Source organism: Aspergillus chevalieri, chromosome 6, assembly GCF_016861735.1.
Source record: "Aspergillus chevalieri M1 DNA, chromosome 6, nearly complete sequence".
Taxonomy (NCBI): domain Eukaryota; kingdom Fungi; phylum Ascomycota; class Eurotiomycetes; order Eurotiales; family Aspergillaceae; genus Aspergillus; species Aspergillus chevalieri.
This window is the reverse complement of record NC_057367.1, coordinates 2,168,192-2,194,364: the sequence shown is the minus strand read 5'-3', so window position 1 is coordinate 2,194,364 and position 26,173 is coordinate 2,168,192. Positions and strand designations below refer to the sequence as shown.

Sequence of the window (26,173 nt, the reverse complement as noted above, 5' to 3'; positions counted from 1 at the left end):
AGCTGGCTTGATCGTCATCCTTCCAATCACGGTTAAACAAAACACTTCTACATTAATTGCTTATACTTTACTGTCAATTCAATGTTGCTCAACTTGATCAAGCCCCTCTGGGCTCTTCTCTTGCTGGCCTCTGTGGCCCAGGCTCAGTTCCAATTCTTCGAGCACATGTTTGGCGGCGGAGGCGGCGGCCAGCGACAGGCTCGCCAGCAAGCAGAACCTCATGATGGTCCTAGTGACCCTTCATGGTATCAAAATGAGTGGGAGAATGGTAAGTCTAACCGGTTTGACCTCGTGTCCTAAGAGGAAGGGGTGGTGGCTAACAAATGGTCTTCGCGACAACAGCACGCTGCTCCAAATACCTATGCCCCGATACTCTTGCCTGCGTCCATTTCCCGCATCACTGTCCGTGTCCGCACCCAGATGTGGAAGAAAAGATTGAGTTGGGCGAGGGAAGTGCTGTTTGCGTTTCGAAGGGGGGATACAAGGCTGGCGAGGCGTCGCGGAAGATCGAGCTGGCTCGGAAGGGTCTTCTATGAATTGGATAAATGTTGAGGTTGCATTGGGGTATGTACGGTACTTTAATGAGAATATTGAGTATATCTCTGTCTTGAATTGAAAGCACTATCGTGGGTTGTCTGTGCTGGCCTCCATTGGGATATATGTGCTCTATACCCAGCTACACCGTAACGATCTAGATAATTTGCGCATTCTATGAACTACTCATCTAGCTCATTTCACTACTATTACCCATATTGAACATAATTCCTGTTACGGGTAGAACAGACATGTACATACTGGTGTTTTTCTGGCATTCCTTATCTCCGCTTAACCCCGCGGCCGTCGTCATTTCTTTGCGGAAACAGTCACCACGCCGTCGCCTTCTTTTGCCTACTACTACCTCACCATATTCAGCGCATACGCTTCTCACATCTATAAACCGCTTCGTATCTCTTATTTAGACGCAGGAGATTCGATTCGCTCATGTGGAGTGCAGTACGACCATCGCCTATCCGGTGGCTTCGAGCTCCGGGTCGAGCACTCTCCAGCTCCTTCACCAGGGGCCGCGCCAGTCCTCGAGGCCCCCGGAACAGCATACGGAGACTGGAACCTATTCCGAATATCAGACGAGAAGGCGCACAACCGCTGCATCCGGAGTCTTTGAACGGCGAAACGAGTAACCCTGCCGCAAACTACGAGCCTTCTCAGAATACCCTCCTCTCGCCCGTCCATATACCAGAAGACCCCAATGCAGTGCTCAAGGAGAATCACCCTGCCACAGGGCTACTGGCGAACTCAGGCTTAGTCGTGCAGAGACAGCTGGAGTTAATGAATGTGATGATGTGAGTGGATGCCAACACAGAGCATCAAACGGATTAGGCTGACGGTATGATTCTCGTGAACAGCGGGTTCGAACAGGCGAATAAATATGTGATTATGGATGCGAATGGGAACCATGTGGGATATATGGCAGAGCAAGAGAAAGGCTTAGGCAGTACAATGGCCCGGCAGTGGTTCCGGACGCATCGCTCTTTCGTGACACATGTTTTTGACCGGCATGAGAATGAAGTACTCAGGGTAAAGATTTTAGATATTGGTTGCGGCTGCCTTGCTCAAAGCTAATGCTTTTCAGTTCCATCGGCCGTTCTCCTACATCAGTTCCCGTATTCGAGTCTATGATCCTCTTGACATCGCCGGAAAGGCCGATTCGTCGTCGACTACTCTCCAGACAGTTTCGCCAGGGCATCTAGTTCAAGCAAGTGGGGAATCCAATGCCAAAGTATCGCCGCTCGGAATTGAAGACATGCGTGTGGTTGGGGAAGCACAACAACAATGGGCACCATTACGGCGAAAATACAACCTCTTCACCTACCATCCTTCTCCGGATGCATCAACAAACATGGAAACCAAGAGATTACCACTTGCTGACTCCGGACTTTCTCAAGCGCAGCAGATGCAGTTAATTCGCAGTGGGGAGTCTGGTCACGAACAAGGGGAGTTCAGCCAATTTGCCTACGTGGATGAGCCTTTCTTGTCATGGGACTTTGCGCTTCGCTCGGCAGATGACAAGCTGATTGGATCGGTTAACCGTGATTTTGCTGGTTTCGCTCGCGAATTCTTCACTGACACTGGCGTATACGCTTTGCGCATGGATTCCGCTTCGCTCAGTCAGGCAGAACAAGCGGGCACACAGAGTGACGTCGCCACAGGCATGAGCCTCGACCAGCGTGCGGTGATGCTAGCTACGGCGGTGAGTGTGGACTTTGACTACTTCAGTCGGCATAGCGGTAGTGGGGGTTTTGGCTTCATGCCCCTCTGGATCCCTGGTATGGGCGGAGACGCCGCTGCGGGCGGTGCTGCTGCCGGTGGTGCCGCTGCAGGAGAAGCCGGCGCGATAGGTGAAGCAGCTACGGGAACCGCGGGAGCTGCTGGTAGAGCCGGTGCTGCTGGTGGGATGGCTGAAGGTGCCAGTGCTGGTGCTGCCGGCGCCGGTGCAATGGCCGGGTATGAAGCCATGCAACGAGGTATGGGTGAGCCGTATGCACAAGACGCATCTTCCGACCAACAACCACCAACATCCATGGACCAGCCGCCGACGCCTGGTCAGCCTGGTCCGTATGGAGATTACTGGGCTGAAGAGCAGCATGAAGATGTTTGGGATGAGGACCCATGGAGTGATGATGGAGGTGACGATGGAGGTAACGATTGGTTCTAGGCAATTTGTCCTTTGTACAAATCCATAAAGCTATTGATGTATGATACCAAAGGTTGCGCTGGCGTTGATGGTGGTTAGCCGGGTCATTTGTATGCTTGTTGTACCATAGTCGGAAATTATTCCGCTCCAATCCACCATATATCATCAATTTTATTCTGTGGCAGTATCTATAAGCGGTCACTTGGCTCAAATTGATCTTTCCATTATATCGTTTGTTTGTTTCTGGTGTGTCTACTTTCGTAGAACCAACGTTGCCTCGGCCCCACCGCCTCGGAATCTCCACAACATCCACCACCTCCGATACAACAACCAACTCTCCACTGCGCATTCCATTGAAGACCACAAATTAACCACCCTCCTCTATCTCACACACCCAAAAGCCACCCGCAACCACAATCATGTCCTCTGTTGCGCAAAAACGTCTCTTCCACGAATACAAAAACCTCTCAACCAACCCGCCCGACGGCATCACCGCAGGCCCCGTCACAGAAGATGACATGTACCACTGGGAAGCACTCATCCAAGGCCCCGAGGGCACACCGTTCGAAGGCGGCGTTTTCGCAGCCGAGCTTAAGTTTCCGAAGGATTATCCGTTGAGTCCGCCGACGATGAAGTTTGTTGGGGGTGGGGTGTGGCATCCGAATGGTATTTCTGCTTCGCCTCGCCTTTGCTTCCCGAAATGGAAATGGAGATAGTTCAGTGGTACGATTGAGTATAAGTATAGGTGCTAACTGGTGATTGTTGTGTAGTCTACCCGAACGGAACAGTGTGCATATCCATCCTCCATCCTCCCGGCGATGACCCGAATCACTACGAACACGCCTCCGAACGGTGGTCTCCTATCCAGAGTGTTGAGAAGATCTTGATTTCGGTTATGAGTATGCTAGCGGAACCGAACGACGAGAGTCCGGCGAATGTCGAGGCAGCGAAGATGTGGAGAGAGCGGAGGGCTGAGTATGAGAGGAAGGTGAAGGAGGAGGTTAGGAAGGGGCTAGGGTTGTAGGAGATTGGTTTTTGTGAAGGAAAGGGCTTTGGTTGTGATGTATGTTTATACCTTGGTATAATACGCATAGCGTGGGTTTGATGGGTGCAGTGTCGTTGATCGACGTTGCTGGCGTATCAGGTGTGTTTTTATTCCCTTGTTTTGTTACTACAATGTGATGAGGAACGATTCTTATGGCTTTTATTCTAGAGTGCGCGTGCTGATGGTGTAAAATAGGATACACATTACCTCTTAGTACACCATTTAGTTGCAGACCATGTTCATCACTATCGATACTAGAGAGAAGCAGCCATCTTCCGATCAATCCATCCCTCTAATCCACCCTCCCGCTGGTAAAGAATCTCCGTCTCAGCTTTCAAGTTCAACATGAGCATCTGCTGCAGCTCTGCGCGCCATTCCGGCTCAGGTCCGTCAACCGCCCAAACTGGACTATTCTTCAACATGGCGACAGCCTTCCTCCTGTCTCGTGGGGTTAAGGGAATGAAAGCATCGTCTCCCAGCGGATCTGCTCCGGATACGACGTCAGATGTACAGAGGCCAAGTCGTTGCAACTCGGGAGCATTGAGGTAGCTGTTCTCGCGTGCGTGTGCTCTGGATCCGAACTTGTAGGTTGACATTATGGCCATGCCGTCGGGGTCGTTGTCTACCAGGGCGTAAAAGCGAGTATCGGAGCCGCGGCAACTGCTATCGAGCAGTCGACGGACGAAAGCTCGCGTGCTGAGATCTGGATATCCTTTGCCCTAGGATCACTGTCAGTCCGAGCCGGCAGGCAATTCTGCTTTGCTTACTGTGACGAGAATCCCTTTCCCTGCTGCGGCTCTCGTGTGATAACTGCTCCTTGCGAGTCTGCGGTAGACGGCCTGTCTATGTTGAGTGCGAAAATTGTACGAATATCGGATTACCTACCTCTTTTTCCAGTATTAAGACCCATTTAACGTCGGACATGTCGACCTCTTTGATGTCTTCAGCTCTCGGTATAAGCACGTCCTGCTTCGTTTAGTATCAATATCAGTCCACCTGGGTATCATAACCAACATTCGTCATGAACCGGGCATCTATAACTTTATCCGATGAAGTCGTCAGCCGGTAATAACCTGCAACCAGTCCTTTCGCGGCAGCTTCCTAAATTCTATGTTAGCTCGTCACCAAGAGTTATCGCAGGCACGTACCACGTTCAACGCCGCTCGATCCACGCCAATCGTATGAGCAATATCATCAATCACCATGTCAACTACTCTCTGTGAACCAAAGCAGGCGGGGTCGTTGTAATAGATATCTCTACCCACGCTCTCAGTAATCCAGTCTGGCCCCACTGTTAGTTTGGATCAAAATTCATACCTCTTGGAAACCACCAACCCACTCCCGATAGCCTGTGCAATAGCCTCGAGAACTCGAAAAACCACCGCTGTAGCAATCAGTATCGCAACAATGAGACGCAAAGTCAACGTGCTAAGTGTCATACTAAACCTCCAAGCTTCATGTCTGTCCTTGCCAGGCCAAGTGTAGCTGATTTGTGTCTCCGTCTCGCTGGTCTCGAGGGCTCCATTGTCGTGATTGATGAAGAAAGCGCCTTTCTTGTATCTTCGTGTCAGGGTTATGGCTGGGTTGCCATCTGGAGAATCGAGTTCTGCGAGCGCTGCTGCTAAGGTGTTGTCGATGTAGTCTTGAACTTGGCTCTGGGGGGTCTGGTCATCGTGGGATGCTGGTGAGTCTGCGTTTTCTGGTTTATCTTCCATTAGAACAATTCCCATAATCCTGCTGGTTAATATACAAGTCGACGCGATGAGATGGGATGAAAGGGAGGAAGGAAGAGGTGAAGTTGATTGGCTACGAGAGATATCACAGAGCATCGAACAACACTCATTGGAATTGCTATAGAATACAACAATTTTTAATCCGTATTATTCTCCTTGAACTTTTTTTTTTTTTTATCTTTGCAGCAATTATAGTAGCATTTATTGTTCAAAGTATTATCAGCGCCGCAGAACTATATCTTTATGCACGGAGTGTGACCACTCAATTTCAAACGTACGACATTCCCTCGCTACCGATGGCTTTCATAGTAAGTTTAGTCGCCATATTCTGTTATAATCTAAGTCCTAAACAAATTTCTGCAGAATGAGTTGCACAAAAGAACAGCCTTCGAATCTACAGTATGCAGACTCGTTAACTAGTTAACGTTAGTTATCACATGCCCCTGATGACTAAGCACACCGCTGTTAATAAGAAGCGACGACATCAACAAATCCATATGCTTCTAGAACCATTGCTTCTGTCTTTTCCTGTCTTCATCTTTCATTTTAGTTCAATTGCTACTTCTCACCGTTTCAGTATAGATATCAACACTGAAAGCAGAAACAATGGCGGCCGATCATATCGGACCGTGGAGGACGGATGCTCAAGGCCATTTGACGCCCGACGAGAACGGAGACCTCAAAACAGACTACTCGAGATGGCGATTGCTTGATGATCGTGGCCGCCAGACATGGCATTATCTGGAAAACGATGAAGAAAATGAGAAATGGCCTCAGTCCGTGGCGGACAAGTACTTCCTTGGTCTTCCCACGGTACTTTTAAATGCCCCAAACTCAACCCACGCTCAATACGTACTGACTTGCATTTAGGGAGTTCCGGATCTGCCAACCGCAAAGACTCCTTTGCAAGCAGCAGAGAATGGCTTGCAGTTCTTCTCTAATCTGCAGCTGGACCCCGGTAACTGGGCTTGCGAATACGGCGGTCCAATGTTTCTGTTGCCAGGTATTATCATTACTTACTATGTTACAAACACTCCAATTCCTCCGGAGTACGCGACGGAGATTAGGCGCTATCTCTTTGCTCGCCAGAACCCGGACGATGGAGGCTGGGGTCTGCACATTGAAGGCCACAGCTCGGTTTTCGGTACCAGCATGAACTATGTCACCCTCCGTCTGGTCGGTGCTCATGAGGATGATCCTCGCATGATCAAGGCACGTGGTCTACTGCACAAGTTTGGTGGTGCTCTTTATGGTCCTCACTGGGCCAAATTCTGGCTTAGTGTTCTTGGCGTTATGGACTGGGACTGTGTCAACCCAGTTCCCCCTGAGATTTGGTCCGTCCTATGGCTTTTTCTTTTTTCTTTTTTTTGGGGGGGAGGGGATAGAGGGTAATATGATTTACTGACAGTGTATAGGCTACTTCCTGACTGGGTTCCATTTGCCCCTTGGCGTTGGTGGATCCATATCCGCCAGGTTTTCTTGCCAATGGGTTATCTATGGTCTAAGAAATTCTCTCACCCTGTCACTCCGCTGACCAAACAGCTCCGAGAAGAGCTGTACACCCAGCCTTATGACTCTATTGACTTCGCAGCTCACCGTAACTCGATTCATGAGGCTGATAACTACTACCCGAAAACTTGGTTGCTGAACACACTCAACCAGATTTTGGTTAAAATCTGGAATCCCTACCTCCGACACCCAGCAATTGTTAAGCGCGCTGAGGAATGGTCGTGGGAGTTGATTCGGATGGAAGATGAGAACACCGATTACTCAGGTCTGGCCCCCGTGAGCAACCCGATGAACATGGTCGCGTGCTACCTTCATGACGGGCCGGACAGTTATTCTGTCCGCCGCCACAGAGAGCGGCTGCATGATTACATGTGGGTGAAGAACGAGGGAATGCTGGCCAATGGAACCAATGGTGTCCAGGTCTGGGATACGGCTTTCATCACGCAGTGCATCGTTGTCGCCGGCTTCGCAGACGACCCCAAGTGGCGGCCCATGCTCACCAAAGCTCTGGAGTTTCTCGAAGATCACCAGATGCGGGAGAATGTACCGGACCAAGAAAAATGCTACCGGCAACACCGGAAAGGCGCATGGCCCTTTAGCACCAAGACTCAGGGCTACACAGTCAGCGATTGCACGGCCGAGGGCCTGCGGTCTACAATCCAACTACAAGAGATGCACGGTTACCCGAAGTTGATCTCTGTCGATCGACTCAAGGACAGTGTTGACTGCCTGTTGCTGATGCAGAACCCGTCTGGTGGCTTTACCGAATACGAAACCACGCGTGGCTCCACTAAGCTCGAGTGGCTTAATGCTGCTGAGGTTTTCGGAGGAATCATGATCGGATACGACTATCCCGAATGTACTACCGCCTCTGTTACCGCGCTTTCGCTGTTTAGCAAGTACTATCCCGACTATCGAGCCGATGAGATCAGAGCCGCGAAGCAGAAGGCAGTTCGGTATATCAAGCGCGTGCAAAGAGCAGATGGAAGCTGGTACGGGTCTTGGGGTATTTGCTTCACTTACGCCGCTATGTTTGCTCTGGAAAGTCTTGCCAGTATCGGCGAAACATACGAAAACAGCGACTTCTCTCGTCGCGGCTGTGAATTCCTTCTCTCCAAGCAGATGGAGGATGGAGGATGGGGCGAGTCCTACCTCAGCTCTGAGAGGCACGTTTACACCCACCACGAGAACTCTCAGGTTGTCCAAACGGCCTGGGCATGCCTTGCTCTTATGGAGGCGGACTACCCGGACAAAAAGCCGCTGCGTAAGGCCATGAAGCTGCTGATGTCGCGGCAGCAGTCGAGTGGAGAGTGGTTACAAGAAGCTGTTGAGGGCGTCTTTAACCAGTCGTGGTACGTATAATCGCTTTCAAATGGCTTTACTTGTCACAATGGCCTGACTTTCTTTTAGCATGATTTCCTACCCTAACTACAAGCTCTACTGGCCTATTCGGGCTTTGGGTCTCTACAGCCGGAAGTTTGGCAACGAGGAATTGATTTAAACAATCCTAATTTGGCAATGAGCATACGAGGGGATTTGGAACAATGAGAGGAGTAATAATTGTAATTATATCTAAGTATCATAGTAATTGAGCAGTCTAACTCATTCATTCATGACATTTCCTTTTTGAGACATTGAAGTCACGTGGGTTCCCCGCGAAGCAGAAAGTCATGGAATCACAAGCTGCGGATAGCTGCAGTAAGAATTTCTAATTTTGCAGCTGTTTGTTTCTTTGTCCAGGTAAATTTTCACACAACCTCCTACATATGTTTTGCCAACTCCCAGCACGAAACTGACCAATATATCAGCTTTAGCTACCTGGCTGCGGGGAGAACCTACTAGCCAAACCAACTACAATCCATCCCTCGAAAGTGATACAACCCCTAATAAACCAGACTAGCACACCATGAACGCCGCATCCCAGGGCGACAAAGCTCTCTCCACCTCGGACACCCTCAGCGCCATCCAACATTTCACCCAAGCCCTCGTCGAGCTCCCCCGCGCCCCAGCCTACTACATCAAACGCTCAACAGCCTACTCCCGCGTCAAAGCCGCAGATGGCGGCCCCAAATCCTCCGCCTCCCTCCGCGATGCCGAAATCGCGTTGACACTTGCGCGGGAACGTGGAAAGCGCGAACTCATTCTATCTGCGCAGATGAGGCGCGGGGTCGCGTTGTATCAGCTCGAGAGATTTGGAGATGCGGGGTTTGTGTTTGAGATGATTCAGGAGAAGACTAGTGGCGGTAGCGGTGGTAATGATAAGGAAGAGGAGGTTAGGGATGCTATGGGTGCTGGGGGCGCTGCGAAGAAGAATGGGTATGAGCAGGAGTTGCCGATTTGGGTGGCTAAGGTTAAGGGACGGTTGAATAAATTGGGTGAGGGGAATGAGAAGGGGGTTGTTTCCGTGAAGGAGTATCCGAGTGATGTCCGGATTCCGACTGAGAAGGAACTCAAGGCGCAGTTGGAGGCGCTTAAGGCTGGGAAGACGGAGACTGAGGAGAGCGTTTCGGGGGTTGGACAGAAGAGTGATGATGCAGCTAAGACAGATAAGAACGGGGCAGCCAGTGCATCTTCTACTTCGACTCCTTCGGCTGCACCAGTGCCTGAGAAGGTTCGGCATGAGTGGTATCAGTCCAACGATTCGGTCGTTGTCACTCTCTACGTGAAGGGTATTGCGAAGGACAGTGTTGCTATCGAGCTCAAGGAGGATTCTGTACGTTGCTTTCCCACCCTTCCGTGAAGTCCCATATGACCCAACTTCTAACCACGATGATCACAGGTGTCCCTCCAATTCCCTCTCCCCTCCGGCACAGACTACGACTTCACCCTCGACCCATTATTCACAACTATCGACCCCGCCAACTCCAAGGTCTCCGTGATGTCCACCAAGATCGATATCACCCTGCGCAAGAGAACCCCAGGCCAGAAATGGAACGCCCTTGAAGCCTCCGCGGCAGACGTTAAGCTCGCCGATCGCCAAGCCGCTGCGGACTCAAAGCCAACGACAGGCAAGGGACCATCGTACCCGACTTCATCTCGCCACGGCGCTAAGGACTGGGATAAGCTTGCGTCGTCGCTTGACAAGAAGCCCAAATCCAAGAAGGAGGATAAGGAGGCCGGAAAGGATGAGTCTGGGAATGAGTCTGATGGTGCTGAATCTGTTGATTCTGATTTCGGCGGTGGAGATGCGGTTGATGGGTTCTTTAAGAAGTTGTATGCGAACGCAGACCCGGATACCCGTCGTGCTATGGTGAAGAGTTATGTTGAGAGTCAGGGAACTTCGTTGAGCACGAACTGGGGTGAGGTTGGCAAGGGTAAGGTCGAAGCTAAGCCGCCTAGTGATTAGACTGGGATGTGACGGCGATGTTATGTTGCCTTTCTCCATTCAGAAGGATAGAATGCTTGTTACGGAGTTCACGATCTATTGCATTCAGCGGGATGTACCAATAGCCAAGTCCTATTTTCTTTGATACCTCTTCAAAAACGTTTTTTATTGAATAAAAGCAAGAGCATTGTACATTGTGAACTTTTCGTTATCCATATATTCAAGGAAGATTGATCTCATGAAGCGTATTTGTTGTCCTTATACAAAAAGAATTGAGTGAAAATGGCCATGTCCTGCAACAGCGTTCCAAAGCTCCCGATCAACCAAGATAGATTCACGAGTATATACCGCCAATACAATGCCCCGGCTTCACCAGGCCGGCAATGACCAATCTTCTCATACGAGTCACCCTCACAAACAGGCGAGTACGCGAAGATCGAGAGAACGTAGGCCAGATTCCCAATACAGGCGAAGAGGAAGAAGAGAAGGGAGACACCTTCGGTAGACTTTCGCTTGTAGTTCAGAAGGAGCTGGGGGAGGCGCGAGCCCAGGTAGAGCACTGCACAGAGGTATCCAAATACCTGGCCCAAGGTATCAAAAGCGAGGGCTGCGTTTTCGCTATCGGGAGACTTTGGCGTCTTGTTCTTCGGGCTGACGTACCAGCCCAATACGCCAGCGGCGCAAACGAGTGCAATGGCGGTGACATTGAAGGCTATGTGCTGAATAGTGGAGACGTTTTGAGTAGGCCGGACTACATCGGGAGATGGTTCGACTAAAGGTGTTGCGGGTGACAAGTGTGTTGCATCCACGAAAGGAGGATGAATGGAGTCGCGTAACGAATGTCCCCTTTCACCTGGAGCTCTGCTCGACTGGTCTTGCGCGTGGTGGTGAGGAGAAAGTAGCGCCGTCCGCTCCGTTGCCGACGCTGCATTCTCTTCAGGGTCGGCACGCTCAGCTCGAGCAATAGGCGCAGATGAGTCATCCTGCAAAGTGAGCCCCCGGTAGTAAAAGCACTGACCTAAGAGAACAATATCCGCCAACGTGTAGTATACCGCTAGCATGATCATTGTCGGCAGGACGCCCTGCAGGACGGCGCCCAGGATATTGAATACATCGCCTGCCAGCCAAATGGCAAGGAATAGGAGCGAAAGGCCATCAGCGGAGCCTTGACGGAAATTCTGGATGATCTGAGGGGAGAAGACGACAACCCAACAGGCGATGGAGATTGAGCTGGGTATGACTGTTAGCACGGCGTTGTTTCTTGAATAGTTCTGGAGGCAACTTACCCGCAGATCCCACTCAGCGCATCCAGATCTAGATTTGCAGCTTGTAAGGGAAACATGCCCGTCAAGTATGTGAGTATGAGATGGTATTGCCAATTTGAAGTCTGGTCAGAAGGGCGATGTTCGAAAAAACTGGAGATGGAATTAATTGCCCCATCCGTCAATCTCTGAAGCGATTGGAGAATGACGTCTGGATCTCTGGCATTGTCTTGGCGCCCACTGCCCTAAGCTCTGTACTTAACATATTGGATCAACACGCAATTGAGCTTTTGATATGTTCATTGTTGTGTGACTCTCAATCATTTTATTGACTGAATCAAAAGACTCGGTAGGAAGAAAGTTCCTGTTCATCTGCATGTGATCCTGCATGATAAATCACGTGTCTAGCTTCCGGTCATGTGATGTCACTGCGTCTTAGTCATTTGATGATTATCTTCGACTCGTTCTTGACTGGAGATTGAAACTGTTCTATTGCATTTTCTGTTAAGGCTTCAACGGTCTGTTTGATGAATTGATTCGACCGTGTGATCGCATGGGACTGCCATTGTTTCTCCGGGAATAGTCCGTTATAGTTCTGTTTCTTTCCAGTCCCTCTTCCTAGCGTGTTGGAATCAACGATGAGTCTTAATGACGACGCCCTCGATTAGAATCCCCTTTACTGGCCGATTACCTCCGGCGATTATTACGCCCCCCTCTGCCCGTACCGTGGCCGGAGCAATCGATGCCATCACATCCTTTCTAACCGCCCCGCCATCGCCGCACCTGCGCGGGATCGATGTAGGAAGAAACTCCCAGACGGTTTTGTTAACAGGTGCCGGTATATCGGTAGCATCCGGCCTGTCGGATTATAGAGGCGAAAATGGCACGTATATAACAAATAAGACTTATCGACCCATATACTATCACGAATTCGTGACACGCCATGAATCGCGCAAGAGGTATTGGGCCCGGAGCTTTGTCGGGTGGCCAGGACTCCAGAAAGCGAAACCAAACATGACACATTGGGCAATCAAAGATCTTGGTGCGAAGGGATACCTCAGCTCTGTGGTGACGCAGAATGTCGATTCATTCCATTCCTTTGCCCACCCGGAGCTCCCCACAATCGAGCTCCATGGATACCTGAGGTCCGTTGTCTGCACTACCTGTCTGAATCAGTTCTCGCGAGAAGAGTTCCAGAAGTCTCTCGAAAGACTCAATCCTGCTTGGGCCGAGTTCTTGGCAAAGATGGTGGATATTGGCGCGCTTGACACGGATAATCCACGAGAGCAGCGGCGAAAAGGTCTGAAACTCAATCCCGACGGTGATGTCGACCTGGCTGAAGCGCCTTATTCGACATTTCGGTATCCCTCTTGCCCGGCATGTCTGGAGAAACAACCTCAACCCAAGGACTGTACACAAACTCGGGTGGAGGTCGAGAGTGACGGTGCGTGGTTACCAAGCTCGAATGCCGGGATCCTGAAACCGGCCGTCATCATGTTTGGAGAGAACATTGACCCTACTGTCAAAACCATCGCTGAAGAAGCCATTGATGATGCTGGCAGGCTGTTGGTTCTCGGAAGCAGCCTTGCCACCTTTTCTGCGTGGAGACTGGTGGAACGGGCCTATAATAGAGGCATGCCCATTGGTATCATCAACGTTGGTGGTGTGCGAAATGAATCTGTAATCTTCGGAGTCCCTCAGCATGAGGGCCCCGTTGGATCGCAGCATGTCCGGTGCAGCCTTCTATCTGAAAACATCCTGCCACCAATTGCTACTCAGCTACCTCCATTAAGCAGTCAGATATGAACCGAGATATGTAAAACACATACAGAATATCTTTTTACTAGAGTGAATGCTTGGCATGTGAATATACTTCATCCCGCGCTACAAGGGCTACACTCTTGAGGCACGTCCTTGCATCAATCATGCGTGCTTGTTTGAGAACAGTAGTCAATAGTTCGTGGTTGGCCATAGCAATACTAGCCACAGCGGTATAAATAAAATAAACAACGTAAAATACATTTTACTATAGAAAGCTGAATAGAATGCAGTACAGAGTAGGCGCCGCGGCGGATCTAACGGGCGTGTTTCCTTTGCCGCCGCTCATTTTGCGGTCCCGCGGGGCTCCAGACCTGACTCCTTCCAACCATCGCAACCCGTTGTTTGATTCCAAGAAGAAGGGAACAGAAACGAAGGATTAGAGAGAACCTCAATAATTCTTGTTGCTCTTCACTCTTGTCTTTTTACGACATACTCAGCTCTACGGAGAGGTACATAATCAGCCATCGTCGCATCCAACATCATCACCAGCCATGGACAGACAACAACCCAGCTCCTTCCAGCAGCTGGAAAAGGTGTGTGCTTCCATATATCGTATTGGATTAAATTGGATTCTTTTATCTTAACTGATATTTTGGTCTAGCTTGGAGAAGGTACCTATGCTACTGTATGTTGAATCCACTCTTTTGTCCTTCGCGATCGACCTCCTTCGCATCCCTCCCTCGCTCTCCATTCCGAACTTGGACGATCTGCTGACGCAAATGGGGTGAATAGGTGTTTAAAGGGCGGAATCGTCAAACCGGGGAATTGGTCGCGTTAAAGGAAATTCATTTAGACTCGGAGGAAGGGACACCGTCGACGGCCATTCGCGAGATCTCGTTGATGAAAGAGCTCAAGCACGAGAGTATCGTCTCACTCTACGACGTGATCCACACAGAAAATAAGTTGATGCTCGTTTTTGAGTTCATGGACCGGGATTTGAAGAAGTACATGGATACGCGGACCGAACGCGGCCAGTTGGACCACGTTACCATCAAGTCGTTCATGTACCAGCTGCTCAAGGGCATTGCGTTCTGCCACGATAACCGCGTTTTGCACCGTGACCTCAAGCCTCAAAACCTCCTGATCAACAAGCGGGGACAGTTAAAACTGGGGGATTTCGGGTTGGCCCGGGCCTTTGGCATTCCCGTCAATACCTTTTCGAATGAAGTTGTGACTCTGTGGTATCGGGCTCCGGATGTATTGCTGGGTAGCCGGACATATAACACGAGCATCGACATCTGGTCCGCTGGCTGTATCATGGCAGAGATGTATACCGGCCGTCCTCTGTTTCCGGGAACGACCAACGAAGACCAGCTACTAAAGATCTTTCGGCTTATGGGGACCCCTTCAGAACGCACTTGGCCCGGCATTTCGCAGCTCCCGGAGTACAAGCCTAATTATCAGGTCTACGCGACTCAGGACCTTGGCTTGATTCTCCCGCAGATCGACCCGCTTGGCTTGGACTTACTAAACCGGATGCTGCAACTTCGACCGGAGCTTCGTATCAGCGCAAACGATGCCCTGCAACATCCATGGTTCCACGATCTTGCTCAATTGCAGTTCCAGCAGCAACAAGCACAACAGCAACAGCAAATGATGGGTGCATATGGGATGATGCCACCTCAGCAGCCATATTAACCTCCTTGATCCCTCGTCTTTCGCAGCACCTTCTTCTCACAATTAGTTCTGTTTTTACTTTCTTGTCTTGTTCCTCTTATGATCTCGACCTTGAATAGCATAATGAGTATGATGACGTCTGACTTTGTTAGAGTAACCGGGAAAGCATGGCGTTATACCCCCAGAGAACGATATGATTTGATGCTACAATACTGCCTTTTACGAAATTTTTTTCTTCCTCATTTCCCTTTTTTGGCTTTCTATCCGGGATCCAACGAAAATCAATAGGAACTGCCGTGGATATGAAACTACCGGCCTTGTTTCATAGCTGAAACCTCCGACGTGTCAGTCGGTATAGGATCGAGATTTTGGGCACACTTCAGAGGTCTTCTATTTTGGATATTATTGTTTTGCTAGAAAGATGCTATTCGGCTAATCTTATAGCCTAATAGCCGATGGTGTAGTATAGCATCCGCGTATCGTCAAACAGTCGACTGAAACGGTCAATGTGTATGCCCCTGCACGGAGCGCGACAATGCCCATACATGCGAGATCCTTCCATTCCCGCGATTCGGCCTTGCGAGACTTCTACTGGTTCAGATTAACGTGTACTGCAGGGTTGGTCATTGTTTCCCACGAGTCAGAGGCTCTCGAATCTTCGTTTTCGTTGGTTTTTCCCCCGCATGTAAGCTGATGCTCATGTTGGCTGACCCAAAGAATAGACTTCTCTGGTGGCTCACCGAAACTATTCTAGATTTCGAAACATGAATATCATCCTTTTCTAGCCCGGTAAAGAGTCAGCCGCGCGCTTTTCGAGGTGACAGGTGACAGCCAAGGGGAGGTAAAATGAGGCGTGCTGCTTATTTGTACATCTATCTTCTCTCTCGCTATCTCTCTGTTTCGTTTTATCTTTCTGGGATGTCTCCTTCCTCCTCGTTCTGATCAATCATGACGCCATGCCACTAGCAACAAAAGAACTGTTTGCCATCTCGGTCACGGAGCGTGTCTGCTCTGCCATTTCTCTCATGGGAACATGCATAATCGTTACGACCTTTCTTGCTTCGAGTTCATTTCGTAAACCGATTAATAGGTTGGTCTTCTATGCATCATGGGGCAATCTTATGGCCAACGTTGCGACCATGGTCTCCCAGTCGGGCATCCAGGCGGGGACTAATAGCTGTTTGTGTCGGTTCCAGGCGTTTATGATCCAGTGGTGAGTTGAGATACCCTCGTTGCTTTGTTGCAAGCTTCCTGCTTCTTGCTTAACCCTAACGCTTGATTTAGGTTCATGCCCGCTGATGCCTTATGGGCCTTTACCATGGCATGCAATGTCTACCTGACCTTCTTTCGCAAATACAACTCGGAACAGCTACGACGGCTCGAGTGGAAATTTGTGGTATGCTGCTATGGTCTGCCGTTCATCCCGGCTTTTACCTACTTTTTTATAGAGACCAAGGACCGCGGCAAGGTGTATGGATCCGCTGTCGTAAGTGGAGATACAGATTTCCTAAAGTGTTGAAATCGACATTCCCTTATTGCGTTTACCTAACCCATTTTCTAGCTCTGGTGCTGGGTTGCGCCAAAGTGGGATTTCCTACGCATCGCGATGTTCTACGGACCGGTCTGGCTGATCATCATCCTAACCCTTGTCATCTATGTGCGCGCCGGAAAGGTCATCTACCAGAAGCGACGGCAACTACGCGAGTTTGACAGCTCAATCGACTCCAATTTTGAAATCGGAAACCCATTCGAACCCTCTTCATTTACCAAAGTGACCGAGATTAAGGTGACGACTGAATCGGCAATTGCGGCGACCCGCATCCCTAATCTTGCCCGTGACAGCATCGGTAGTCGATTACAGAGACCGTTCAAGACTGTTCCGTACAGTCCGTATTCGGTCAGCATCGAGGCCGGAGGAGCGTTTGAGAAGCTGAGCGGACCCACCACTACGTTGAAGTCAATCAAAAATGAACTATTGGACTCAGCACCTCAGCGCCATGCGATGGTGGCCGAGGCTAACTTGGCTGCTTGGGCGTATACAAAGTATGCGCTGCTCTTTTTCATTGCCTTGTTGGTTACGTGGGTTAGTTTCTTTCCCAGATTATATGCCGAGTTGGATATGAATACTAACTATACAGGCACCATCGACTGCTAACCGAGTGTACGCATGGGCTCGTCCGGACTCTTTTGATTTCGGCTTGAACTACGTTTCCAGTTTTGTCCTTCCGCTGCAGGGATTCTGGAATAGCCTCATATACATGTCCATTTCGTGGCCAGTATTCAAAGCAGCAATCCGTGACCTTCGAGCATATTACACAGTAGCATCGATGGGTTGGATCAAGATCAGGCTGTTTCCTAGCAGAGTGATAAGCAATAGGCTTAGGGGATCTCACGGTGCATTTCGGAGTGACAGCACGCACGATTTGACAGTTTAGTCAATCAGTGGGTCTGTACTATGTTGGATGCTATGAGTTACGGATAGTGCTTTTATATCCTCGCTGTGTTATTCAAATAGCAACATAATTTACTTGTCAAGTCTCTATACTCCAGTAGATGAAGATCACGTGATATTCCTTATCAAAAGCCGTCCGTAGACCAACACCGAACATCAACAATCGATCCCATCTCCTCGACTAAGTCACATCGCCAACCTCCCAAAAAGAAAGCATGGCAGGCAACAACATCAACACCGGCAACGCCAACACCCAATCCCAAAGACCAGCCTCCCCCTCCCCGCCCCCACCAGCTCCCGTCCCTCTCACCCCGGGCCCCCGCGCGTCGCGTCTCCAACAAGTCTTCGAGCAAGCCCTCGCGCGCACCCTCCGCGCAAACTCCTACTCAAACTTTGCCAGCTGTTTCCCGACGCCCGCAAAACATGTCCCAGCTAGTCTGGAGAGCGTGTGGAGACAGTTGAATGCGAAGCTGGAGGAGAGCGCGAAGGCAGAGTTTGAGGATATCGTGCTGGAGCGCGATGCGGTGAGGCAATTAAATGAGCTGGATCGGTTGGTTGGGGAGGCGAGATATAGGAGGGATAATGGGGATAATGAGATGCGGGAGGAGGGGGAGAATGTTGCGTATGTTCACCTTTGTGATTTTCTGTGGATGATGGTGCTGACGATGGTAGGCCTCACACTCTAGGCGCGGAACAGTTGTATCAGGCGCATTTGATTCCTTTTTTGCAAGAGGCGCAGTCGAATTTGAATGAGAAGATTGATGCTACGCATGCGGAGAATGCTACTCTGGCGCAGGAGATTCAGGGTCAGAGGGTGGAGATTGAGAATCTGATGTCGAGTCTCGAGTCGGTTGTAGCTGATCTTGAGGGTGCTGCTGCTGCTGCGACGCAATATAGCAAAGAAAATGATCTGCGGCAGGAGACGATACAGATGGACGAGGATATTAAGGGCAGGTCTGAGATCTAAGGATCTACGAGCATGGGAAAACTTTTGCATCATTTCGTTCGGCTTTTCTTGCTTTATGACGACAGCAAAGCTTCTAATTCCATGGGGCTTGCTAAGCCATCATCCACCATGTCCTCCGCCACTGCCACGAGCTCCTTTGGTGCGGCCCTTCTGAGCTGCATCAGCTTGTCCTTTTGGCCCTCCAAGCCTGCCGCGAAGGCTTCTTTGCACGTCCCATCGCGTGTCTCTTCCGCTGCTCCATCTCGCCTGGCCAAAGCCGCTGCGCCTCGATAGTATGTCTGCGCGTTTCGAAGAAGGAGGGATCCGTTTTGCTGAGCCATTCCATACTCCCATGGTGCCATTCCAAGTCTCCATCTGTTCATCTCCACGTCACCTCTTGCAATGTGAATCTTGGGGAGGTTGTCAGCATCGGGCAACTTGGAGGCTGCTGTTAAAGAGTCCAAAGCGGTGGATAGGGATTTCCATCGCAGGACCAAGGATTTCTTGAATGCTTCTGGATCATGCGTAGGAGGGAGATCTGCAACAGCAGTGTTGAACGACATGTGAGCATCAGCTTTGCTGCAGAGACCTTCTGGATCGGCAGACAGATTCAACTCAGGACCGAAAACACGAGTGATCTCCTGATGATATGTCTCCACCTCGACTCGGCCACTTCGGTACATGACCTCTGTCAAGGCGCAAATGAATTTGGCGCGGGCCATAGTTGCCTCATACTCTCTGCTTGAACCATCCACATACGCCGGCATTCTGTTCTGGACAAGGTCGGAAGAATACTCTTCAACCCAAGGAAGGCCATCACCAGGATTGAAAGTTAGCAAGTTGCAGAGGGTAGTGAGGGCCTCAAGTTGCGCCACTGCAGTATCGACTAGGCTGTCTTTAGTCACTGGCTCGACCACAGCGGCCCATTGCTCTGGGGCATCCTCAGCAGCCTCGTCATTAGCATCGGACTGCGGCTGCGGTTCAGGTTCCGATTGTGGCTGGACATCTGGGACCTGCATGTCACCAGATTCCATCTGCTTGATCTCCTCCTGCGTCTCTGTGAAGCGAACTTCCTGTACTGCGAAGCAACGTTGGAAGAGCTCGAGAGCCTCCTGGAGACATTGAACAGCTTGCGTGAGCTGCTGGTCGCTGGGATGTTTGATATCAGAGACGACCTCGGCCAAACTGGTAAGCACCTGGCCTGTGTTGAACAGGACGTCTGCATTCTCCTGATCCAATGTCAAGGCATCTTTATGCGATTGCAGTGCGACCTGTAAGGCCTGGAGCAGGGGAGCCTCCAATTGAGCGGCCAGCTTGGGATGTTGGGTGATTTCATATTGGACGCGAGCTCTGCCAGTTTATGTTATTTCCACGTATCCATGCAAACCAATAATTCCACAAAATGAAGACGTACTTGTTATATGCCAGATCAAAAGATGTAGGATGTTTGCCTAGACCCTGGTCGTAGGTAGTAACAGCACGCATGAAGAAACGCAGGGACTTGGCAGCGTCACCGGCGCGCCATTTCTCGCCGGCTTCTTCTTGCTCGACGCCGGCTGCATTTCAAATGTCAGTATACATCGTAATCCTTCTTTATGTACAGGAAAACATACCAGCTAGGAATTCATCCGCTGTTACCGGGACCTGTCAGGGTTAGATTTTGCGAGTCGCTGCTTTTACCAAAGGGCATTGGTTGGTTTTACCTGCTGAGCGGCCTTTTTCTTTAACTTGGGTTCTTTGAGGAAGGATTTCGGTTTAGGCATTTTGTCTTCTTTTTGTATTTTTCTTTGTTGTGCTCGTAAATAAAATTCTCAAAGTATGAAAGTTAAGCTGCAAATCTTTGCGGCGGGAAATGACGATAGTGCCAAGACTACGGTTTTGTATGGACGCTAAGCGTGGGAATTGCTATGCACAATGCATCCTCAGTGTTGCAATGGGCAATTCAACCTAGCATATATTTATTGAATCGTCTTGATTCAATCAAGATAATAATTCTGACTAATGACTGATTAAACACGTGATGAACATGATGTTTCAAATCGACTTGGACAGATGAAGAGATCATAGGCTTGAAACAGAACGGCAACTACTGGCCAATTAAGAAGGTGAGTGATCTGTAACCATGGGAAGCTTAACTACTTGTATGGTCCAGTTTCACTGTCCTAATCACATGCTCCTTTAACGTCGCGTCGTCCGCAGTGTCCTTATGTTAATCCATAAATGGGCGTTAGACTGATCAGAAAGACGTGTACAAGTATTCTGCTCAATAGTAGAAATGCGACGCGTACCTGAATCAGACCGAATATGGTGCCTGACTTGCAGGGAAACTCCCTCCGGACTCGGATGAACAAGCATTCTGCAGAGAACCCTGGAAATGCGAGTAGACCTCGGCTTATTTCTTTGGACAGCAGCCAATCAATAGCATGGTGGCCTGATCAGTCCCCTTTTTCCTGTACAATGGGCCTAATCACCCAAATGTTACCATTATTGGCAAAGCGGAACGCAATATCTCCGGAAGGATTGGCTATTGTAAGAAACTGATAATGACAGCAGACATGTCATGAAAATCAATGGGGACTGAAGTAGAGAAAAGGCGGGGCCCTTTTTGGGTTATCGAACAGGAAAGAGAAGTGGCCGTTTTTGGTGTCCGGTTGGGGCTGGTCAGAGCTCGGTAGGTGGTCACTAGTTGGTGGAGCTGGGCGTTGGGGTCTGCAAGTACAAGTTCGGGGCTCGGGGTGCTCTGAAGCTGGCAGATCGATAGGGGACTGAGTATTTTTAGGGTTCTACAGAGACACGTCAAGTGTGTTACTCTGATGCAGAGTAAAACTGTAGAACCTCGATGTCACGTGGAATCCCGTGATAATCTCGCGTGGAAAGCACGTGGCGATGTAACTTTGTTAGGAATTCCTCAAGAAGAGATCTTTGAAAGGAAAGTAGTCAAGCATGATGATGATTGAACATCACTGCTCAAAACGCATTGGTTGAAGAGTACCCAAGCGCATACAAATTCTCCGTAGAGACTCAGCCGATCGTAGTGATATGCGCTTAATCAAACTCATTCAACCACCTCCCCCTTTTGTCTCTCTCCACGCCGCCACTTTCTTTCTCCGTCCACCTACAGAGGATTATTTATTGATTTTGGACTATCAATCCGTAAAGGATTGCAATAATCAACGGCTCCACCTATCAATCCCTCACTGATATATACAAATCCCAGACTGATACTCATTGTTTGATTGTCTGATACCGGAGAGTCAGTGTGTCTGCCAACCGCCCCACACTCTTTCAGCGCCTCCTGAGTTTTTCTGGGACGACTTGCATAACCCATACATAACAATCCGACTATCCCGCTTTCTCTTCTTTCTTTTCTTCTCTTCTTGTCCCTCAACTTCATTCGTCAACTTATTGTCTACTTACACAGTAGAATACTGTTGTTCTAACCAAGTGGATTTGATATCCAAGGTACGCAGATTTATCGGTTCTATCCGTTCCCATCCGCTCCATCTTGCTCCCTCGCTTTTCTTCAGCGGTGATGCAATGTTTGGATCGGCATATCTTCCATATTTATTCTCTTATTTCTTCCCTGGTCCACGAATCGACTGATTGATAAGAAAACTAGTGACCTACCAATCTTATCGCATATCGCTATCGAAAGACATGGCCCGTCAGAACTCGTTGGAATCCTCAAGACCCATCATGCCCAGCGTACGTCTCATCGCTGCTGAACGAAGCCCTTCAACTAACAAACATTTCAGAACCGTGCCTCGCAGCGATTCTCTACCGTCAGCGGAACCCCCTCGATCGCCTCCAATGGCGGTCTACCCAGCGGTGACCCCCGCCTGGCTGAAGTCAACCACGTTCGCGACGGCCTTGAGCGTCTCGAGAACAAGCCTCTCCAGAAACAGCGTTTCGTCCCCACCCCAGAGAAGACCGAAAGCCTTGACAAGCTGGCCATTGGTGCCAAGATGGAACGCGCGCTCGGCCGCAGAATGACCGGTCAGGATGCTGTTATGCGCAAGCCTGTTGTGAGCGAGAAGGCCGCGACTGAGGCTTCCACTTAAGGTTGTGAAGAAGAAGAATTGGCTTGTCTCGATTTTTGATATGTTCCATTGGGTTTTGTCTTTTTACATCTCTATTTGTGGTTCTGGCGCACACGACGTTCGATACCTGGTTTCTATCGTTTAATGAGGCTTCCCTCTCATGACCATCATACCCCGATTTTTCTTGTATCTTGTTCATTTTCTCTTACGGTTGTCAATGGCGTTTTTGATCGATTACGAGATTCCGTTTTGTGTTGAATCTTTCTGGTTGTCTGGTTATCTGTTTTGCGCAGTAATGTTTTGAAAAATTCGCCACGATATTGACCCCACGACTGTATTTACTGTTACATATCCATAGGTTGCTTTCTGTGTATTTGCTTCTCAAGGATCACAGTTCTTCATAGTACGGAGTAACGCAGTCCAATGGCTGTGAATGATTCAGTCTTTCTCCGCTGTGGCCAGGGCGCTGTCCCAATAGGGAAAGCGGTGGTCTCAATGCCAAGACCCGCCGCACTGAAACAGCGAAATTGGTTCACCACAGCAAGAGAAGCTCTCTTTTCCCTCTTCTCTTCTTCCTCCTCCACTTCCTCTTCGTCTTCGCATATCCTCACTCCTCCCATATTCAGACTCCGTGTATTTGTCTGTCATTCTCGTCTTCCATTGTCCTCTCCGCTCCGGAATTTCGCAATCGTCGCTCATCTCATCTTGATTTCTCGTCTGGTCTTCGCTCAGATTGGAAATCCGCACAATAAGAATATCTCTCTGAACTTCCTCCAACTTCTCTCCCACGCGATACGAACGCTTTTTTCTTATTATACCTCTCTCTCTATCGCTTTTCTACCTTTGAGCTGTCACATTGGTATGTCAATTTTATCCTCCTTTCCTGTCTTGCCCGCTTCCGTTATGTCGTGAACCGTTCGTGTCACTCACTACTCCGCTTTGCTCTCGTTCCAATTTACTGACCGGGGTCTCATATATTACAGTTAAGCGTGTGAAAGCTTTTTATTAGACCTTTTCTTTATCGATATCCCCATAGAGGCTGCTTGACTGTCCATAGATCCCTTGGTTCACGACCTTATTTTTCCTCGGTTATTGAGAATCCTCCTCTCGGACTACCTTTTGTTTTTTCACGACAACTAAAAAAGCTTGCTACTTCAACCATGGCCGACACGACTCAGGCTCCTATCAACGGCACCTACCCCACGCAGGTGTACGCCGACTCCTACAACCACGTCATGAACAACTCTGCCAACTTCCAGCCTGCGCAGTCGTCCACGCCCTCGAATGCGCCCCCCGCCGATCAGAAGAATGGAATTTCCAAAGATGAAGTCGGTTGGTATTTCGTCGAGCAGTACTACACCAACATGAGCCGCAGTCCAGACAAACTCCACCTCTTCTACTCCCGGCGGTCGCAGTTCGTCTTCGGTACTGAGGCCGAGTCGGTTCCCGTCGCGGTTGGTCAGAAGGTGAGTCGATGCCTCATGTCGCTTGTCCTCTGCCAACAAAGCCCTGATTTCTAACCGCTCTTTTAGGCCATCAATGAGAAGATCAAGCAGCTGGATTTCCAGGACTGCAAGGTCCGCGTCTTGAACGTTGATTCCCAGGCCTCATTCGACAACATCCTAGTACATGTCATTGGTGAAATTTCCAACAAATCTGAGCCGTCCCGCAAGTTCGTGCAGACTTTCGTCCTTGCCGAGCAGCCCAACGGCTACTACGTGCTGAACGATATCTTCCGTTACCTCACCGAGGAGGAAGAGGACGTCACCGCCGAGGAGCCCGCCCCGGCTGCTCAACAACAGCAGCAGCAACCGCAGGAGCAGCAACAGGGGCAGCAACAGGAGCAGCCGCAGCAGGCTCCTGAGGCCCCCGCAGAGCCAGCTGCTCCTGAAGCCGCCCCTGCTGCTCCAGATGCTCAGGTGGACAACGAGCCGGCTGTCGCCAAGGTCGATGAGAAGCTTGAAGAAGCTAAGCCTAACGGCGAGGCCGCGGAGCCCAAGGCTGCTCCTGAGACCAACGGTGTTGCTGAAACGCAAGAGGCTCCTGTCGCTGCTAGTGCTCCTGCTCTCGCCGCTGAGCCGGAGTCGACCCAGACTGAATACCCGCCAAGCCCGGAGCCAACCCCCAAGGCTGTCCAGAAGGAAGCCCCCGCTCCTGAAAAGGAGGCCCCGGCTCCCACTCCGGCCGCCCCGGCCGCCCCGAAGACCTGGGCCAACATTGCGTCCAAGCCGGGTGCCGCTCCAGTTGTTCCTGCTATCCCTGTTGCTGCTCCCAAGGCTCCCGCTCCCACCTCTGCTCCCCAGGCTGCGGTGCCTGCTGCTCCCGCTCCTCAGCCGGCGGCTGCTCCCGCCCCTACCCCCGGCCAGCCTGCCGCCAACGACAACAATGGTTGGCAAACGGCTGGTCACGACCACAGGAAGACCCAGTCGCGTGGCGTTGACGAACAAGTCTCTGGTTACATCAAGAATGTTACCGACAAGATTGACGCAGGCTTGCTGAGGCAGACTCTGTCGCGTTTTGGAAAGGTCAAGAACCTTGAAGTGAGCCGTCCAAGGGTATGTTCGACGCTCCACTCCTTTGTAACTCTCGTTTTGGAGATGTTAGACTAATGATTTTCTTTAGAACTGCGCCTTCGTCGACTTTGCAGAGCCTGCTGGTTATGCTGCTGCTGTTGCTGCTAACCCCCACCAGATCGGAAGCGAACAAATCAACGTGGAAGAGCGCCGTGCCCGTAACTACGGCAATGCCAATTACGGCCCTCGTGGTGGCGCTGGCCGTGGCCGCGGAGACCGTGCAGGTAGCCAGGGCCGTGGTGGTTTCCAGCGTGATGGCCGCGGTGGTTTTGTTCCTCGTGGCCGTGGAAACTTTGGCCCCAAGGGTCAGGGTCGTAACCAGGCCCAGACTGCTTAAATTCCTTAATTGATTTTGAGGGGTTGACGGAGCCTACGAAACACGAAAAAGCATTTGATTTCACGAAGCTTATGAAGCTTTTTTTACTTATTCTTCTTTTACCTATCTTTCTTCGAATTTTCTGCTATTTCGTCATATGAATGACGGTTAGCCCCTATTTCTCGTCTTGATTTCTCGACACCTGCTTCGGAGCAAATCTAGGACATGTATTACTCGCGTTTTTACTGATAATGACATGCTATGTGGTTCAGTTTTTTCTCCGTTACAGTGCATACTAGCGGTTGGAAAAAGTCTGTTTTGTCGTTTGTTTTCTTTTCTTTTCCTATTTCGTTTGCAGATGTTTTGCCCATTTTGCAGAGCAGGGCACTGATGTGTGATTTGTTTGGGATTCTTCATACGACTTCTTTTCTCTCTTGTTTTCTTTTCCTCCAGCTGGATTCTAGCATAGCGAGCTGAATGTTCGTACTCATACCTTTTCTTCATATCTTCACAATGCGACTGAAATGGCTCATATTTTCCATTGCTGCCATGCTGTGTATGAGATCTTGATAGTAAAGTCGGATCTGTTGCTTACACCAATACCGAGCCGTACATCCCGTACGCAGAGGCCGGGCGGAGAAAAAGGGCGGAAAACGTACAATACGGTATTGCCGTGGATGTAGAGCTAAAAACAGTGATGTGATTGGCTCCGCGGGGAGTTTGGGTGGAGAGCGGAACGTTCTAGATGCATGCCTTAGGCAGGAGGGGTGGCGGCCAAAGTACAAGAGAAAAGAGGCAAAAGAAGGCAGAGAATGGAACAGAAGAAAAATCTGGAGACATGT

General features: G+C 50.0%; 14 protein-coding genes across 14 annotated transcripts; 11 read left to right on the top strand and 3 right to left on the bottom strand.

Moving 5' to 3' along the window:
* Window positions 1–81: 81 nt before the first annotated feature.
* Window positions 82–536, top strand: lcl2 (the record flags this gene model as incomplete). The annotated part of the gene is made up of 2 exons (XM_043281998.1): window positions 82–268; window positions 343–536. The coding sequence occupies 2 exons, from the start codon at window positions 82–84 to the stop codon at window positions 534–536; spliced, it is 381 nt and encodes a 126-aa protein (XP_043139421.1).
* A 445-nt stretch (window positions 537–981) lies between these two features.
* On the top strand, window positions 982–2,713 carry ACHE_60784A (scramblase family protein; the record flags this gene model as incomplete). The annotated part of the gene is made up of 3 exons (XM_043281996.1): window positions 982–1,340; window positions 1,404–1,575; window positions 1,631–2,713. The coding sequence occupies 3 exons, from the start codon at window positions 982–984 to the stop codon at window positions 2,711–2,713; spliced, it is 1,614 nt and encodes a 537-aa protein (XP_043139420.1).
* A 398-nt stretch (window positions 2,714–3,111) lies between these two features.
* Window positions 3,112–3,716, top strand: UBC7 (E2 ubiquitin-conjugating protein UBC7; the record flags this gene model as incomplete). The annotated part of the gene is made up of 2 exons (XM_043281995.1): window positions 3,112–3,358; window positions 3,463–3,716. 2 exons carry the CDS (start codon window positions 3,112–3,114, stop codon window positions 3,714–3,716), a joined length of 501 nt encoding a protein of 166 aa, XP_043139419.1.
* A 275-nt stretch (window positions 3,717–3,991) lies between these two features.
* Window positions 3,992–5,452, bottom strand: ACHE_60782S (putative meiosis-specific topoisomerase Spo11; the record flags this gene model as incomplete). The annotated part of the gene is made up of 7 exons (XM_043281994.1): window positions 3,992–4,456; window positions 4,505–4,576; window positions 4,623–4,703; window positions 4,752–4,838; window positions 4,886–4,994; window positions 5,055–5,121; window positions 5,179–5,452. 7 exons carry the CDS (start codon window positions 5,450–5,452, stop codon window positions 3,992–3,994), a joined length of 1,155 nt encoding a protein of 384 aa, XP_043139418.1.
* Window positions 5,453–6,076: 624 nt separating this feature from the next.
* On the top strand, window positions 6,077–8,480 carry ERG7 (terpene cyclase/mutase family protein; the record flags this gene model as incomplete). Its single annotated transcript, XM_043281993.1, has 4 exons — window positions 6,077–6,283; window positions 6,341–6,804; window positions 6,886–8,331; window positions 8,390–8,480. 4 exons carry the CDS (start codon window positions 6,077–6,079, stop codon window positions 8,478–8,480), a joined length of 2,208 nt encoding a protein of 735 aa, XP_043139417.1.
* A 405-nt stretch (window positions 8,481–8,885) lies between these two features.
* ACHE_60780A (co-chaperone SGT1) lies at window positions 8,886–10,325 on the top strand (the record flags this gene model as incomplete). Its single annotated transcript, XM_043281992.1, has 2 exons — window positions 8,886–9,692; window positions 9,759–10,325. The coding sequence occupies 2 exons, from the start codon at window positions 8,886–8,888 to the stop codon at window positions 10,323–10,325; spliced, it is 1,374 nt and encodes a 457-aa protein (XP_043139416.1).
* Window positions 10,326–10,540: 215 nt separating this feature from the next.
* ACHE_60779S (PQ-loop repeat-containing protein) lies at window positions 10,541–11,646 on the bottom strand (the record flags this gene model as incomplete). The annotated part of the gene is made up of 2 exons (XM_043281991.1): window positions 10,541–11,534; window positions 11,591–11,646. 2 exons carry the CDS (start codon window positions 11,644–11,646, stop codon window positions 10,541–10,543), a joined length of 1,050 nt encoding a protein of 349 aa, XP_043139415.1.
* A 568-nt stretch (window positions 11,647–12,214) lies between these two features.
* On the top strand, window positions 12,215–13,372 carry ACHE_60778A (putative SIR2 family histone deacetylase; the record flags this gene model as incomplete). The annotated part of the gene is made up of 1 exon (XM_043281990.1): window positions 12,215–13,372. The coding sequence occupies one exon, from the start codon at window positions 12,215–12,217 to the stop codon at window positions 13,370–13,372; it is 1,158 nt and encodes a 385-aa protein (XP_043139414.1).
* Window positions 13,373–13,878: 506 nt separating this feature from the next.
* PHO85 (cyclin-dependent serine/threonine-protein kinase phoA) lies at window positions 13,879–15,025 on the top strand (the record flags this gene model as incomplete). Its single annotated transcript, XM_043281989.1, has 3 exons — window positions 13,879–13,920; window positions 13,989–14,012; window positions 14,120–15,025. 3 exons carry the CDS (start codon window positions 13,879–13,881, stop codon window positions 15,023–15,025), a joined length of 972 nt encoding a protein of 323 aa, XP_043139413.1.
* A 1,118-nt stretch (window positions 15,026–16,143) lies between these two features.
* ACHE_60776A (putative cAMP receptor-like protein) lies at window positions 16,144–17,439 on the top strand (the record flags this gene model as incomplete). Its single annotated transcript, XM_043281988.1, has 4 exons — window positions 16,144–16,217; window positions 16,289–16,490; window positions 16,566–17,087; window positions 17,143–17,439. 4 exons carry the CDS (start codon window positions 16,144–16,146, stop codon window positions 17,437–17,439), a joined length of 1,095 nt encoding a protein of 364 aa, XP_043139412.1.
* Window positions 17,440–17,671: 232 nt separating this feature from the next.
* Window positions 17,672–18,423, top strand: ACHE_60775A (PMF1/NNF1 family protein; the record flags this gene model as incomplete). The annotated part of the gene is made up of 2 exons (XM_043281987.1): window positions 17,672–18,078; window positions 18,129–18,423. 2 exons carry the CDS (start codon window positions 17,672–17,674, stop codon window positions 18,421–18,423), a joined length of 702 nt encoding a protein of 233 aa, XP_043139411.1.
* Window positions 18,424–18,476: 53 nt separating this feature from the next.
* ACHE_60774S (uncharacterized protein) lies at window positions 18,477–19,887 on the bottom strand (the record flags this gene model as incomplete). The annotated part of the gene is made up of 2 exons (XM_043281985.1): window positions 18,477–19,752; window positions 19,817–19,887. 2 exons carry the CDS (start codon window positions 19,885–19,887, stop codon window positions 18,477–18,479), a joined length of 1,347 nt encoding a protein of 448 aa, XP_043139410.1.
* A 2,172-nt stretch (window positions 19,888–22,059) lies between these two features.
* ACHE_60773A (uncharacterized protein) lies at window positions 22,060–22,463 on the top strand (the record flags this gene model as incomplete). The annotated part of the gene is made up of 2 exons (XM_043281984.1): window positions 22,060–22,107; window positions 22,158–22,463. 2 exons carry the CDS (start codon window positions 22,060–22,062, stop codon window positions 22,461–22,463), a joined length of 354 nt encoding a protein of 117 aa, XP_043139409.1.
* Window positions 22,464–23,602: 1,139 nt separating this feature from the next.
* On the top strand, window positions 23,603–25,352 carry ACHE_60772A (NTF2 and RRM domain protein; the record flags this gene model as incomplete). Its single annotated transcript, XM_043281983.1, has 3 exons — window positions 23,603–23,908; window positions 23,975–24,997; window positions 25,065–25,352. The coding sequence occupies 3 exons, from the start codon at window positions 23,603–23,605 to the stop codon at window positions 25,350–25,352; spliced, it is 1,617 nt and encodes a 538-aa protein (XP_043139408.1).
* Window positions 25,353–26,173: the final 821 nt, after the last annotated feature.